Source organism: Marmota monax, unplaced genomic scaffold, assembly GCF_021218885.2.
Source record: "Marmota monax isolate L192 unplaced genomic scaffold, Marmota_monax_Labrador192_F-V1.1 WCK01_AAM20220418_F8-fsc00007, whole genome shotgun sequence".
Taxonomy (NCBI): Eukaryota; Metazoa; Chordata; class Mammalia; order Rodentia; family Sciuridae; genus Marmota; species Marmota monax.
Window position 1 is genome coordinate 6,430,694 of NW_026692781.1, and position 17,843 is coordinate 6,448,536.

The window sequence follows — 17,843 nt, forward strand, 5'->3', positions numbered from 1 at the left end:
ACCAATTTGCAGTTCCACCAACAACTTAGGAGTGTACCTTTTCCCCACATACTTGCCATCATAAAGCGGATTCTTACAAGTTTTCTCTGCAAATGTTGTTAGGAAAATAATAAGATAAAAATAACAAATGTGGCTGTATAAGCTCATTCATCAGACCAGCCTTGCCCTGGTACATATTTTTCAGAACACTGTTTTTATGGAATGTTAACAGGTATGTAGGTACCAAAAGAGTTGGGAGGAATTGGGCTGTGGAAAAATAAGTCTGGAACATTCTGAATTCAAAAAGTTTACTTACATAATTACTTCTCAGAGACTTTATAATAACTTTACTTACATAATTTTACATAAGTTTACTTACATAATTACTTCTCAGAGACTTTGTAATTCAAATAGTACTAATGTACACAATGACTATAAATCATTTTTCTAAATTTTTTTGGTTGTAAAACTTCCTTTTTTGGAGGAATATTTCTAAATGTAAGTTTTCCATGGCATCATTTTTTAATATTCTAAGTAATGCCTTTGGAATACTACAACCACTTAATCAGATCTTTAAATCAGTTTTCTGGAGCTGCTTTCTTTTTCCCTATATATTTATCTTCTGTTCATAGAAGACTCCTTTCAAAATATCTTTTTTTCCCCTCATCTTCTCATTGAAAGCTATAAATAATTTTGTGCCCAACATACTTTATATACAACCAGAGATATGAAAAATTGTGCTGTATATGTGTAATAAGAATTGTAATGCATTCCACTGTCATTTATTTTTAAAAAATAAATTAAAAAAATGAAAAATAATTTTGTGCCTCCAGCAGTTTAAGCATCTTAATCCATTTTCATTTTGGTATGGTAGAGAGATGACAGATTTCTTACTTGAGAAAGTTTTGTAAAAACACCAAAAATTTATAGAGAAATCTTGGCAAAAATAAAATTTCTAGTAACTTATTTTCTATTCTCCCTTTAACATTTAAATATTTTGTTCTCATTTGCAGTGAAATAATATTTTCCATGAAGAAAGAGTAAGAAGCATATTGTATTAACATTAACATACTAATGTGAAACTACTTTTCAATTATTACCTTTCTTTTTTGAGACAATGTGTGAAATCCAACTTTTGGTTTAAGAAAATAATTTAAACCTGTTATATATGCTGCATCAAATGTTTTTTTAATAGGCAAAGTATAAGTAGTATGTTTTTAAAAACTGAAATCCCCATGAAGTGATACTTACTAAGATATTGTAGAAAAAATGCTCTTATATCATTGTCTATGACCCAAGGATGTAAGATTTCCAGTTAATAAAGTAAAAGCAAAATACAAAGAAGCGATCATTTTTCTTTCTGTAACATTTGAAAGGGCATACACTTCTTTTGGGGCATATGTAAAATAACCATGACCTCATTTTTTCCTACTCTTTGTCCTAAGAAAATACTAAATTAATTTCAATTTTCTATTCTTAACTTTCTTCTTACCAACTACATTATAGTTCACAATTCATAGTAGACTCCTTTGCTCTTTTTTTTTTTTTTTTTTCTCCCTTCCTACATTAGACTTCCATCTTGAGGTAGCTCCTTTGTAACAAAAGTACCCAAACAGCTATCTACCTTTTCTGGGTTATTCATTGATGACAGGTTGTTTTTAAAAACAGGTTCATCTTTTATTCTTCTTTGGCTACCTTGATTCTGGATTCTAAGTTCTCATTTGAAGTTAGAATAGAACAGCAGTAAACTGTATGATAGTTTGCATTTTGTCGCATTCACTTCCATCTAAAGGAAAACAAGTTCTGTACTAAAAAAAAAAAGGCGGGGGGACAATAGGAACAACTCTTCTACCATATGATGTTTAATAGCTCTGCAGTTATACATGATTTTAAGAGCTGCTATTATTATAACAGCAGCATTAATACTCCTACTGTTATTATTGGCTACTATCTGTTGAATACGTAGTAAATAAATTACTTGAAGCACTGTTTAAATGTCTTATGTGAATAAATCCACTTAATAAGTTAATGATGAAAGTAATTTCCCACAATCTTACCTTTCCTTGCCTTAATTATCTTTCTCTGCATTTAATATTTCTTCTCTGGTTTACTTTTTCAACTGTCTTTAAGTATTTAGTTATTTTCTTTGGACATTGATTACTGCAAATTGTTCATGGCTAAGCAGTTTCACTTTTACACCTCATTTATTTTTTTAGGGGGAGGTACTTCCCGATCCATCAGATTATAAATCTTCACTCATAGCACTGACTGCTCACAATTGGCTACTTCGTATATCAGCAACTACAGGAAAAATCCTGGAGAAGATCTATCTTGCTTCCTATTGCAAATTCAGGTATTAACTCTTGAGTTTATTACTTAAGATTTTATTATAAAAATTTGGGAATGTACCCCAGGAAATTTTTAAAGCTGCCTCCCCCACTTTTTCAGTATTTACCCTGATCTTAGTTCTATAAACTTAATTTTTTTCTTCCCTTGTGACCTTTGAGAGCTGAGGATAGAAACCCTCTATCATTTATCTTTGGGTCCCTAATAAGTAAGTAACTTATACATATCAGTTGACAGATAAACTTTTTTTTTAATAATGTGTCACTCCTCTACAAGTAGTATTTTCTATGTAAAGTGTACTTTATGGAGGTTTTCCTGAAGGCTGATCTGTTTTCAGTTAAATTATTTGCCTAGTACAATCTGAGAATTATTATTTTAACAGTTTTGTAAATTAGATGTAAATTTTTAGAGTGTTTGTGTGTGATTTGTGAAAATACTATTTTTGATACATTTTGTAACTCCTCGGTTTTGTTGTTGTTGGTGGTGGTGGTGGTGGTACCACTGGTGATTAAACCCAGAGGTGCTTTACTATTGAGATACCTATCCATCCCTTTTTATTTTTTATCTTGGGACAGATTCTTACTAAGTTGCTTAGAGCCTTGCTGAATTGCTGAGGCTTGCCTTGAACTTGGAATTCTGCCTCAGCCTCCCAGTTTGCTGGGATTACAGGCATATGCAACTGCAGCTGGCTGATTTGTTTGTTTTTAAAAAGATTAATTTGCTTTTATAAATTAGGTAACTAAAAATTTGCTTACTTCTACCTATAATGTTTTGTATAAGGAAACTGACCTACATCATTAAATCTCCACTTCTTAAAAGGTACTTGAGCTGGGACACACCTCAAGAAGTCATTGCAGTCAAGTCTGCTCAGAACAAAAGCTCAGCAGTGGCCCGACAGGTACGCATCAGTAAACAGTCAATAAACCAAGAACTTCTTCCTTAGGAATTTGTCTGAAAAACTGTTATGAAAGAACTAATGATCTTTGATTTCTGAAGCTTGCTATTAAAGTTAGTAGGTAAGTGGTTTTTTTCTAAAGCATGTGATTAATATTTTTCTCTCCTTTTAAAGAATTACCTAAAGTGTAGAAATTTATTTCAAGAATCTTATTTTGGTTCTGTTGGTGACTTAATAGGGAAATGCTATAACAAACATTTAATTGAGCACTTTCTCTTAAATAGACATAGATTCTGCTTTTAGAAGTTTGCTGCTGCTTTATCTCCCAGGGATCTAGGGAGGAAAAAATTATTTTTGTTTCCTCTTGGCAGAGGTTGTGTTCTTTCTCATTTTCTGTGTTTATTTTTATTTTGTGTGTGTGTGGTTCTGGAGACTGAACCCTAGACATTGAGCTTGCTAGGCAAGTGCTGTACCTCTGAACTTTACCTCCAGATCCCCTTTTTAAAAGAAATTTATTTTGAGGCAGGGTCTTGTCAAGTTGCCCAGGCTGGCCTTGAATTTTTGAATTTTCTAAGGTGGAGGAGGAGAATCAAGAAGAGGCCTCCTTAGTAACTAGGATTATAGGTGAATACCACTACCCCCAGCTCAAATTTTTTTTTTTTTTCATATAGATGTTGAACACAGGGACACTTAATCATTGAGCTACATCCCCAACCCTTCCTTGTGTTTTATCTTGAAACAGGGTCTTGCTATGTTGCTTAGAGCCTTGCTAAGTTTCTGAGGCTGCCTTTGAACTTGCAATTTTCCTGTCTCAGCTTCCCGAGCCACTGAGATTACAGGCATGTACCACTACACCCAGCCCAGCTCAAGTTTCTAATGTGTCTTTTTAAGAATTTAATTCCTCAAGAGCAAGTACTATGTATTAAGGTTTTTCATTTACCACTGATAATGCCAATTAATGTCTTGTCAATATTTTTGCATTTCTAGACTTTATCCAGCCAAGAACTCGTAGCTCAAAAGCTCAAAATCAGGATATATAAACTATGCCTTTCCTTTGGTTTTTAGAAACTTGGAAGGAATCTATTTATGTCTTAAAAAATCATAGTTTAAAAGAATGTATTCTTTTTGAAAGGAGGATCTTTAGAGCTTTTAAACATTGCAGTCTTTTTTGTTTTGTTTTCTAACCTGTAGTTATGGCAGTTTTGATTGGTGGTCTTTGTGCTCCATTACTTAGGGTTCTGTTGAAGTAGAGTCAGGCTGTGATGGGGCAGACACGTTTGCCTGTCACAAAAAACAAGAAATTCCCTTCAAGCCAGTACTGGGGAAGTACAACATTATTTTACATTTCATAATAGAAAGAAATTGACTAGAACCTATTCCTCGAAGTAAAGGGGGTGTTCCTCTTCAAGCTCAAGCTTTTATTTATTGTTGGCATATATTTTTTTCATTTCATTTCATACAGGTATGTCAGTGCAACACTATTTTCAGGGATCTAACCATAATAACTATATGAGATTTGATTAGGCTTTTTCGGGGGAAGGTGGGGAACTACTGGGAGTCAGATTTGGACCTCATACATGCTCTACCATTGAGATCCCTTCCCAATTCTACTTGATTAGGCTGTTTATTACTAGAACTTCAGTATACAGGATAAATACACAGTATCTTGTTGCTACAGAATGCCACCTGTTCTTTTTACGTTTGTAAGTTTTTGTGTATGTCTGTGTGCACGTGTGTATCTGAAGAGCCAAAGGTTTAGCTGACATATTTTAAATATGTTTGCCTTCCTCTTCAGTAACTTTTCAGTCTAGATAAATGGATGTTTCAATTCGGAAAACCTCTGTATAATGACATGGATGTTTTCAGAAACAAAGCATTTCTGAAGTACTTTGGAGAGCTGCCTGTAATTTTAGTCTTTTTTTCTAGGCAGGCATTCAGCAACCCATTTTGTTGTACCTTGCAGTGTTCCAAGTTCTACCTTTTTCTCTTATAGGCATTCTAGAGATCAACAAAAGGGTAAGAACTCACTTCTTATTTAATTATAATATTAATTTTTTGACAATAAGATATAGTGTCATTTAATTATTTATTAGATGATTTATTTAGTAATGTTCCCCTACTATAAAATGTTCACTGACCTGTTTTCTTTCATATCAAAACATATGAGAACATTTGATTTCAAAAGAGAGCCTGATTATCCCTTTATCTTTCTGCATGGTTTTATGCCTCTCAAGTAGGTAGTGAGTTATTAATGAACTACTATTTTATAAAATTATGAAATGAGTAAGGTATGTTTTCCAAAGAAATTTCTTCCAAACTTTGTTAAAATGATCGTTAAGCTGCCAAAAAAAAAAAAAAAGTATTATTTTAATCGAAAGATGTAGGTCCAAAGTGTGATTGATGGTATGCAAATAAGCTTTATAATCACATGTAAATTTTTTAATTCAATCAGTTTGGGGTTCTGTTGTTTTTTCTTCATTTGTGAAGTTGTTACATGGGAGGAAAAAAGGAACGAGTTATAATTGAGTAATTATAATTGAGTAAAAGAATCAGGATATAGTTCAGTGGCAGAACACATGCCTAAAATATGCAAGGTCTTGGATTAAGTTCCTAACCAAAAATTTTTTAAATGTTAAAAAACCCACAGAATCAAGTTTTCTACCTTCCTCTGGGTGAATAATTATTTGCTGACCTCTTATACTAGACTTTAAGTATCTAAAATCATGAGGACAAGGTCTTGAGGGTCTACTAATAATCACTAGTAAACAAGATAAATGTATTTAAACATTTTATAAAAATAATACTGTAAAATGCATAAACTAAAAGCATCAGTTACTAATTATTGTTTACTTCGTGATAAGTGCTTTTGAGTATTTTATAACATAGTAACATATAATGTGTTTAATTCAGAAATTAAGTAATTATACAGATCCTAAAAGTGGAAGAGCTATGTGGAACTTTTTTACAAATAGACTTTTTCCAAATAGTGTAGATCACAGTGTAAGTCTTAGCAAATGCTGAATAATTGATAAATTCCCATATATCCTGTCAGACCATATGGAATGAAGCTTGAAGTCAACAGTAAGAAAATATAGAAATCATGTAAACACATGAGATTGAATAATACTCTTAAATGAAGAATGGATCATAGAAGAAATGAGAGAAGAAATTAAAAACTTTTTAGAAATAAATGAACAAAGATAGTAGATCCCAAATAAATAAGCTTAGGCTCCATTTCAAAGCCTTAGAAAAGAAAGAAAATAATTCCAAAGTCAGTAAAAGACAGGAAATAATTAAGATGAGAGTCAAAATATACAGGATCAGTGCAACAAAGAGTTGGTTCTTTGAAAAGATAAATAAGATTAATAAACCCCTAGCCAAACTAACCAAGAAAAAGAGAGAATACCCAAATCAACAAAAAGAGATATCACCACAGACCCTTCTGAAATCCAGAGGATTATCAGAACCTATTTTGCAAATTTATACTCTAATAAACTAGAAAATCTAGAAGATATTGACAGATTTCTAGATATATTTGAACTGCCCAAATTGAACCAGGAAGATACAGAAAACCTAAACTAAGATCATTATTAAGTAATGAAATTGAAAACAGCAGTTAAAAGCCTTCCAACAAAGAAAATCAAAGGACCAGATGGATTCTGAGCTGAGTTCTACCAAACCTTGAAGAACTAACACCAGTCTTAAATTATTCCATGAAATTGAAAGGAAGGGAACATTCCCAAATATATTTTATGAAGCCAGTACAACTCTGATACCGAAACCAGACATCAAAGAAACCATACATCAAAGAAAGAAATCTACAGACTAATATCCCTGCTGAACATTGATGCAAAATCCTCAATAAAATATTAGTAAATGTATTCAAAAACATATCAAAAAGATGATATGCCGTGATTTTCATTCCATGGATGCAAGGTTGATTCAGTGTATGCAAATCAATAAATGTAATTCACCACTTAAACAGAATTAAGAACAAAAATCACATGATCATCTTGATAGATGCAAAATGACCTTTGATAAAATCGAATACCCTTTTATATTAAAAGCTCAAGAAGCCAGGGATAGAAGGAACTTACCTCAACATGATAAAGGCTATTTATGACAAACACGGGCCAACATCATACTAAATGGAGAAAAACTAAAAGCATTTCCTCTAAAATCAGGAACAGGACAAGGATGCCCACTCTCATCATTTCTGTTCAATATAGTTCTTAAAACACTAGTCAACAATCAGGCAAAAGAAGGAAATTAAAGGGACACAAGTAGGAAAAGAAGAAGTCAGACTGTTTGCTGATGACATGATCCTATATTTAGAAGACACCCCCCCCCCGCATCAAAAAAAGAAAAACTCTAACGGAAGACTTTTAGAGCTTATAATGAATTTAGCAAAGTAGCAGGATACAAGATTAACTTCGGAGTAAATCAATAGCATTCCTGTATTCTAACAGTAATTCAGCTAAGGAAGAAATCAGTAAAACCATCCCATTCACAATAATGTCAAACATACAAAAAAAAAAAAAACCTTGGGAATTAATCTAAGCAAGAAGATAAAAGATCTCTACAATCAAAATTATAGAACACTGAAGAAAGACATTGAAAATCCATTTTAGAAAATGGAAAGACCTCCTATGATCTTGGATAGGAAGAATTAATATTGTCAAAATGACAGTACTGCCAAAAGTAATATACAGATTCAGTGCAATTCCTATCAAAATACCATTGACATTCTCCACAGAATTAGAAAAAGCAATCCTTAAATATGTTTGGAAGAATAGGAGACCCAGAATATCCAAGTGCTACTGAGCAAGAAAAATGATGCAAGACGTATCACAATAACTGCTCTGAAATCCTCAATAAACAATGACAGTAAGGAGGAGGAGAGGACTGTGTATCATAAAGATATAAACTATAGTAACAAAAACATCATGGTATTGACATCAAAATAGACTTGAAGACTGATGGAATAGAATAGAAGACACAGAGACAAACCCCATATATTTAGAGCCATCTGATACTTGACAAAGGTCTCAAAAATGTGTCTTGGAGAAAAGACAATCTTTTTAACAGGTGGTGCTGGGAAAACTGGACAGCTATATGTATAAAAATGAAATTGGATCCCTATCTCTCACCCTGCACAAAAAGTTAAAAAGGATTAAGAGTTAGACCAGAAACCTTGCAGCTGCTGGAAGAAAACAGAGTCAACACTCCATCATATTGACTTTCCTAAAAGAACACCAAAGCTCAAGAAATAAAAGAAAGAATCAATAAGTGGAATGCCATCATATTAAAAAACTTCTGTACAGCAAAGGAAACAATCACAAGTGTGAAGAGAAAGTCTACAGAATGGGAGAAAATCTTTGACAAAAACTCCTCTGATAAGGTATTAAAGTCCAGGATAGGGCTGGGATTGTGGCTAAGTGGTAGAGCACTCACCTGGCATATGCGAGGCCTGGGTTCGATTCTCAGCACCACATAAAAATAAATAAATAAAATAAAATATATTAAAAAAAAAAGATCCAGGATATACAAAGAACTCAAAAAACTTAAAACACCAAAAAATAAAAAAATAAAAATAAAAACCCAACCCAAAATGGGCAAATTCGTAATGTTTCCTGTGTTTGTATATGAATACAAAACCGGTATAACTCCATATGATGTACAACCACAAGAATGGGAAGTTATACTCCATGTGTGTATAATATGTCAAAATACACTCTACTGTCATGTATATCTAAAAAGAACAAATAAAAATTTAAAAATAAATAAATGGGCAAATGAACTAAACAGAAATTTTACAAAAGAAGAAACAATAACTAACAAATATATGAAAAGATGTTTAACATTTTTAGCAATCAGGGAAATGCAGATCAAATTACACTAATATTTCATCTTACTCTTATCAGAATGACAATTATCAGGAACACAAACAATAATAAATGCTGTCAAGGATGTGGGGGAAAGGTCTACTCATACATTGTTGGTGGCACTATGGAAAGCAGTATGGAGATTCCTCAAAAAACTAGGAATAGAACTACAATATAATCCAGCTAACCCACTACTTGCATTTATCCAAAAGAACTAAAATCAGCATGCTATAACAATACAGCCACCTCAGTGTTTATAGCAGCACAATTCACAGTCAAATTGTGAAATCAACCCAGATAACTGTCAGTAGGTGAATGGATTAAGAAAATGTGGTGTGTTTATATAGTGGGGTTTTACTTAGCCATGAAAAAGAATGAAGTTTTGGCATTTGCTGGTAAATGAATGGAAATGGAAAGTGAAATAAGCCAGTCTCAGAAAACTAAGGGTCAAATATTTTCCCTCATATGTGGAAGCTAAAGCACAATGACACTAAGGAGGGGGAGAGGACCGTGTATCATAAAGATATAGGGAAGACTAGTGGAGTAGAAAGGGAGGAAGGACAAGAAAGGGGAGGAAATGTAGCAACTTAGTGAAAAGCTTTCTAAAAATAAAAAAGGGCTAGAGATGTAACTCAGTGGCAAAGTATCCCTGGGTTGAATCCATAATACTGAGGGAAAAAAAGAAAGAAAGAAAGAAAAAAAAAAAAAAACTACTTAAGGGCCAGGATCCTGTGTAGTCCTATATATTTAAGCTGTTTGTTAAGATTATAAATCTTCACTAAGCTTTCTTCAATAGAAATAGACAGGTTTTCATTTTATATCTTGTTGCTCTTTCATTGCTATGAATATTTGCTTATATTGGCTTTTGTTAATTATTTATTAAAATAAGTATAGAATCAAGTTGTTTGCTGTAGCTATATGGAGACTCATGACAGAATCATGCATAGAACTTTGGGGAACAGTCAGTCAAAGCTTTATTCAAGGTTAGGTAGGCTAGATGTCTCTATAGGTGTTTGGTTTTTAATATGTTTGACTTTTGTATGAATAAAAAAAATCAAACAATATTAGAAATTAAAGAATAAGATAATAATAATAAACTGGAGGTGGCTGTTTCTCTTATAATTACTTTCCCAAGCTTTTCACCTCTTAATAACTGATAATTTACCTCTTTGTAAAAAACATTGCAGCATAAAGAATTGAGTCCCTGGCAGGATATGCATGGTAAATTCAATATTCATTAGAATTACCTGACCTTACTGTATGCCAATGTCCATAAGGAACAGGATTTGATTAATAGGTATTGACAAAGCTATGAAGCTAAAAATTTTGGTGCATCATTTGGACAGGTATGTGCTCTAGTCTGAGAATCAAATAGCTTACTGTTCACCCCTAATAACACCCTAGCCTAAAGTTACTGAATTGTAATTAAATTTTTAAATTTTATTTTATTTATTTATTTATTTGGGGGCACTTAACCACTGAGCCATATCCCTAGCCCTTTTTGTATTTTATTTAGAAACAGGGTCTCTGAGTTGCTTAGAGCTTCGCTAAGTTTCTGAAGCTGGCTTTGAACTTGAGATTCTCCTGCCTCAGCTTCCTAAGCCACTGAGATTACAGGCATGTGCCACCATGCCTGGCTAAATTGTAATTAATTTTTAATGCTAGGCAGCAAGGTTGTAATGATGACCTGAGTATTAAGCAAGAGGATGAACCATGGTGAACACTCAGAAGATTGGCCTTCTGGTCTTTTCTCAGGTGATATCTGCCTTTCCCCTCAGATTTTCGGGAACGTAACAGATGCTACTCTGTCTCATGGAATACTGATTGTGATGTACAGCTCAGGACTGGTCAGACTCTATAGCTTCCAAGCCATCACTGAACAGGTAGAGAAAACTGAAATTTTCTATATTTTACTATCATGAGGTTTGTACTGCAATATGATTTTTTTTTTAAATTAGATGCTTTTAAAATAAAGCACTTCTTATTTTCAACTATATGAAATATAGAATGGAAATGTAGAAAGACAAAGTAATCTATAAAAGTGGGGTGGGAAGATAAATAGAAAGGCTCTTGAATAAAGACATTTTCTCTGTCATATACATGTGAATTTTTTTTTCTCTCCAGACAGCAAATAAATAGGTGCTAAAGCCACCATTTTTTGTTTTGTTTTGTTTTTAGTTCATGCAACAGAAACTTGACTTAGGGTGTGCATGCAGATGGGGTGGGACTACTGGAACTGTAGGAGAGGCTCCTTTTGGCATTCCTTGTAATATTAAAATCACAGGTATGGCTGCTGTATAGTATTTTTTATCTTAATAAGTAGGCATATAAATAATTATTCACTGTAAACATCCAAATGTTTTTAATTATCAACTGATTTTATTTGTATACAGTACATTTCCTTACTAAGTGAATAAGTATCAGCAAAATTCTGTCATTTACTCATTGAACTAAAAGCCTGGGTATGCTGAACCTTGCTTGGCCTGAGACTTTGAAGTCACTTTACATTTCAATCTTTGATTTCCTTATCTGAAAGATGATTAGTTGCAGCAAACTTTGTAAAGTACTAAATTATAAGTTTCCTTATAATTTAGTACTTTACATTTTGTGACATTTATCCATATCTAAGAAAGATGTTTTCCAGGGAAAATATTACTACCCCTCTGAACATAGATGGAACCTAACCTAAATACAGAAAAGAACTTCCCAATATACTTACAGATTGACAAAGCTCAAAAACAAAATTGTACATAATTCTATATAGTAATAATGTTCTTTATTTAACTGTTTAAGTATAACTATTTTTTTTTAAAAATAAATAAACTGTTATAGAAACTCAGCAGTATATGTTAAAAGAAAAACTTTGTGTGACATGCATCTCAGGAATCCAAGAATGGTTTAATGATTGCAAAATGATATAAAAATCACAGGTTAAAAGAGAAAATACACTTTGTTATACCAATATCTTTATTCTTAATTCACTGAGATTCATTCCTTATCACATTGAGTTATATACCTTCTATTTCTAACCAGTAAACATTATATTTTTAAGTGAAACTCCAAAGGTTTTCTAATATAGGCAGAATAAGACAGGATATTTTTCTATTATTATTTACCGTTGTATCAATGGATCAAGTAACAAATAAAAGATAGAATTGTGAAAAAGGAAAAAAATATGGTTGTTTTTGTAGTACATGATAAGTTATAAAAATATTGAGAGTTCAACATAGCCAATTAAGTTATCCATGAAGTTCAAAATAAATATTTTAAAAATGACTCAATTCTTAAATTCCTTTGACAAGGTGAATTAGGCAACTTGATGAAAATTCAGCAGTACTTTGTAACCTCAGCAGTACCGCCTATATTCAATACAAATACACTAACAGGAATCTATTAAGAATTTTAAAACTACAGTCTCCAGTGATAACTAAAATGGGTTATCTTGAAAAGAATTTCCCAAAATGGTATCATTATTCTTGTTTATGTGCAGAGTATAAGTGAGTAAAACAAAGAACAAGATGGTAAAGACAAAGCACATAGCACCTGAACGATTGTGCTGTAGCTTTGGTCTCTGTTTTTTGAAGGAAGACTGGATTGGAGTCATAATTGTAAATCTGCTACTATTAAAATAGTGAAATTCCTCTGCTAACTGTTAATATGATAGTGAACCTGTTAACCTCTCTGGGCTTACATTTCTCAACTTTAAAATAGTAATTCTTGAAAACATGAAATCACTTGTCATTGTAGAATGATATAATTCACTGATTTTTACCCATTTGGCAAAGAAGAAGTAGTATGAAGCTAACTGGAAGCTTTGAATGTTTGTTTCATATGGTACAGACTGTAATCCTTGTTTCCCCAAATTTGTTTTTCAGTGTTTTTAAGATCTATCCAATACAATGTTTGTTTTAATTTTAAGTAACTTCTTAGTGCAAAAACAATTCATTATTACTACAGAACACTTAGGAAATAAAATAAGCAAAAGAGAAAATTTAGAATCTTTTTCTCCTCAAAGTTTCCCTGTGCCCCTCCTATCCAGTTCTCTCCTCATCACAGCTCTAAACAATGATTTGCTTTCTTTTGATTTGTTAAATTTATATTTTATAGAGTTTTGTATAAATGAAATAATATGAGGTACTCTTTTATTTTCCCATTGTCTTTCATTCAGGATATTATTTTTGAGCTTCATCTTATTGCATGTATCTGTAGATAAACACACTTTTTAAATGTTAATATGAGTAGTAAATAGATTATCTTGTGAAAATAATAAAGTCTCACTCTTTACCTGAAAATATATACTAAACAGATGAAAGATTTAAAAGTTCTAGAAGAAAAGTTGGAGAGTCTTTATCTCAGAATGGTGAATACCTTTCTAAGTATGACACAAAACCATAAAAGAGATTGATAAATTGATTATAAAATTAAAGTTGTACATTGCAAAAAAACAAAAACATAAACAACATCAGTTAACTCAGAAATCAAGTAACCCAATGGTATGGGGAGGGGTAATTCCTCAGTATATAAAAAGGTCTGTAGATCAGTGAGAACAAGAATGACAACAGTTTAAAAATGAGCAAGGAGGGGACTGGGGTTATGGCTCAGCAGTAGAGCACTCACCTAGCATGTGTGAGGCACTGGGTTCGATCCTCAATACCACATAAAAATAAATAAATAAAATAAAGGTATTATGTCCAACTACAACTAAAAAATATTGTAAAAAATGAGCAAGGAACATTGTTCAGTAGGAAATATAAATGACTTTCAGAGTAGTACAAAGCTCAAGGTCAGTGATAAGTGCATATTAAAATTATAAGATTCATCTTTTCAGATTCTCAGATATCAAAAAGAACTTTTTGGTATATTGTGGTTGGTGAAGTTTTAGAAAAAGCACTCTCATTTATGGTTGGGACCCTTTATGGAGGACAGTTTGTTACTTTGTCCTTTTTGTCAATATGACCTTCAAAACTTTTACCAAAAATTTAAATGTGGGGCTGGGGATGTGGCTCAAGTGGTAGCGCGCTCTCCTGGCACGAGCTGGGTGCTGGGTTCGATCCTCAGCACCACATAAAAAAAAATAAAGATGTTGTGTCCACCGAAAACTAAAAAATAAATATTAAAAAATTCTCTCCCTCCCTCTCCCCCCCACCTCTCAAAAAAAAAAAATTAAATGTGTTTACTCCTTGAGCCTAGCAGTTCCCCTTCTAGGAATTTACCCTAGATATATTCACATGTGTAGAAAATGATAAATGTACAGTTATAACATTGTTTCTAATTTCAAAATATTAGAAACAATTTTATGTTGGTAAATGATAGTAATAATATTTCACTATATGACCATATCATTAATTTAATTGTTAAATTGTTAAAAAAGAAAGAATAATTCTTTTTGTATTGTCATAGAAAAATTTCCAGCATAGTAAGTGAATAAAATAGGTATAAAACCATGTATATTTATTTGTATATTCATACTCCTGTTAAAGGTATATATACAATCAGGCTTTTAGATTTGCCTGAAATATCTGATACAAAAACCTGATACATAGTCATTATCTCTGGGGAGATATAGGTGAAGGAAGAACTTAGTTTTCATGAAATAGTTTCTGGTGTTTATAAAACACAGTATTTATATTACCTATGTCAAAAAGGAGTTCTTTGTGCATATCCCATAAGGTATTAAAGAACTTTTATATGCCACTTAATGGATGAACTGTAATATATTTAATCAATTTGCTACTTTAGCATTTAGGTTGTTTCTAATTTTCTGTGTTTATAAATAGTACAAGAATAATATAACTATATACTACAACTATTAATGAGCCTTGCCTGAATCAGTGTCATTGTAAGTTACAGAAAGTCGGTTTTAAAAATTACATTATTTCTTCAACCTTTAGTAACCAGCATTTTTCTATAAGTAAAAACTTCAACTCATCAACTTAAGGATAAACTATAATTCCTTTAAAAAGGCAAGGTAAATATTTATTCCTTCCTTTTACTAATATTTCAAACAAGGAGTTGACTGATAATTACTTTCAGTGGTGACAAAATTATATAAATACAATAAGATTCATGAATTTTTACTTACTAAGTATTTATAGTTTTTATCATTATTCTTAATAATACTCAAATTGTCCTGAATTTGGCCAATAAGAGCTCCTTTCTTTTTTTTTTTTTTTCTTTTTTTCTTTTTTTCCTTTTAGGTACTAGGGATTGAACCCAGGAACACTTTATCTCTGAGTTACATCCTAGCCCTTTTTACTTTTTATTTTGAGATAGGGCCTCCCTAAGTTGCCCAGGCTGGCCTTGAATTTGTGACTCTCCTCAGCCTCCTAAGAAGAGCCACCACACCCAGCTTTAAGAACATATCCCAGTAGTCTTGGAGAATTTCTTGTTTCTGGAATAATGATATGTCCCAGGCTTACTTTTTTACTCTATTTGTCCTAGATCTCACAAGGAGCCATTTTACTAGAGAATATCAATAGAGACTCTCAGTTTCCTGGGGTTGCTATGACGCCACAAACTGAGTAACAAATAGAAATGTATTCTCTCTCAGTCCAGAGGCTAGAAATCCAAAATCAGGGTACTACCAGCCCTCTGCTGAAGGCTCTGGGAAAGAACCCTTTCTTGCCTCTTCTAGCTTCTTGTGGTTGCTCACAATCCTTGGTGTTCCTTGGCCTGTGGCAGCATAACTCCAATCTCTGCCTCTCTTCATGCAGGCTTCGTGTGTTCAGATCTCTCTCTTCTTATGAGAGCACCAGTCATTGAATTTAGGGGCTGACTTATCCTGTATGTCCTCATCTTTACTTGATTATATCTGCACAGACCCTATAACCAAATAAAGTCATATTCACAGGTACAAGGAGTCAAGACTTCAGCATTTATTTTGGGGGGACACAGTTCACCCGACAACAAAGACTAAGACCTAGTTGTATTTATACATATTTTTAGACCCTTTCAATAAACACCTGGGAAATACATTAGTTCATTTTTGTATTTCCTAATTTAATCATTCTTTTTTGTTTAATATATGTATTTCTTTTAACTCACACTGATTTTTTTTTTTTCCCCAGTGCTGGGGATCCAAGCCAGGGTCTTGCATATGCTAGGCATTCTTCTAACTCTGACCCTCATCCCCTGCCCCACAATGAACTTCTTGATTTTAAATAAAAATTTATCCTATAATATATGATTGTCACTTAAAATAGCAGTACCAATGTTACTATGAAAAACTAAATCATGGAATGTAGGTTAAGATTTCTCTGTAGTTCCTTTGTCCTTAGTATATATAGACCAATCAATGTACATACAGAGTAATGTGTGCAGTGGTAATTTGAAATCATTTTTCTGTGTGATTAGGGTACCAATTTAATTAAGTTCATTTGTTTCAGTTTATTTTCAATTTTTGAGTTTGCTTTTTTCCTTTTGATTTTATTCTTGAAGTTATGAAATATATATATATATTTTTTGAAAGGTCAAAACTATGTGAAAAGATATACTCTGAGAAATTTTGCTTCCAACCTTTGCCCTTCCATCCTTTTGTTATTTCCCTCTCTGTATCTCACATCTGTCCTCAAAAATAACCATTATTTTTAGTTTATGGTTTATTCTTCCATTGTTGTTTCTTTTTGCAAAATTAAGCGAATATATAGATATATATTTTAAATAGTGCCTTCTTATACCAAATATGACAGTACTGTTTTGTACCTTATAGTTTTACTTAAAACATATCTATGTTTTAAATTTTTTAAGATGAACATTTTTTTGGTAATTATCTGTACATTAAAAGTATAGAAAATTCTGTCCTATTGGAGTCCTTTTTTAATAAACAAAACAACTATGTTAAAACTCTCCTTTTAAATATTGTTGGACCTTACACTGACTGACAGTATTCTAATTAACCATAATTGTTACTTTCTTTGTAATGACTGTCTTTCCACAGTCTAGCCAGAAGGAGTTTGTTTTGCTGGCTTTCCTATTCTTTTCACACTACCCGCTGCCATCCTTGTAATATCCTTGCTTTCTAACAGGATGGTTTGGATGCATCCAAAAATTTTCTCACCATAAGGAGTAAAACAGTTACTCTCTGGGAACTTTTAGGCCTTTTAGTTGAGAATAGTATTACAGGTCAAAATTTGAGCTCTTGGAAGGTTAGCAGGTCCCATCAGAGTTATGCTGTTTCTGAGCCAAATTTAGCAACTGTTGAGAAAAAGTATTTCTTCTAAATATGTCTGTTTGCATTGTTTTTCTGTTTTTAATTTCTGTTTTACATTCTCTATAACCTAATAAATTTTAATCCCAAATTAAAACTCTTATTAGAGTTTCCTGTTTATAATTCTTTTCTTCATCCATTATTGTTTGGTAACCACTAAATTATTACATGGTATTTATATTTCTTTCATAATTTACCAACTCTTGTCCTGTGACCATTTTTACATTGGGGTTGTTATATTTTTCTTATTACTTGAAAAAAACTCTGTTAAAGATATCACCTTTTCCTTAAAGGTTGATACCTCCTTCTTCCTTTCTCCTCAGTATTGTCAGTTTGAAACACTTCTCATTGTTTTTATCCTATGAATAGCTGTAAGTAGTAAATAATCCTCATGAAGAAGCCTGAAAGAGTACACACTTCTGTATAAAATGTGTGACTCTTACATGAATGGTCTTCCTAAGACAAGCCCCTATATAATAGTAGTGGCTTCACAAACCAAAAATTAAATTTTCAACTTAGAGGGATTGATGAA

At 32.4% G+C, this 17,843-nt stretch overlaps 1 protein-coding gene across 12 annotated transcripts in view; it reads left to right on the forward strand.

Moving 5' to 3' along the window:
* Window positions 1–17,843, forward strand: part of Dcaf17 (DDB1 and CUL4 associated factor 17) — a 92,746-nt gene that overhangs the window by 7,548 nt on the left and 67,355 nt on the right. For 11 of the 12 annotated variants that reach the window (XR_009227004.1, XR_009227005.1, XR_009227006.1 and 8 more), the window contains 5 exons: window positions 2,196–2,332; window positions 3,145–3,223; window positions 5,147–5,236; window positions 10,884–10,988; window positions 11,284–11,389. Coding sequence is in view for 9 of the 12 variants with exons in the window: in XM_046447362.2 (XP_046303318.1) it covers window positions 2,196–2,332; window positions 3,145–3,223; window positions 5,147–5,236; window positions 10,884–10,988; window positions 11,284–11,389 (517 nt within the window). In the remaining 3 variants the exon portion in view is untranslated. The remainder of the gene's footprint in view (window positions 1–2,195; window positions 2,333–3,144; window positions 3,224–5,146; window positions 5,237–10,883; window positions 10,989–11,283; window positions 11,390–17,843) is intronic. The other variant, XM_046447363.2, reaches the window with a different exon arrangement.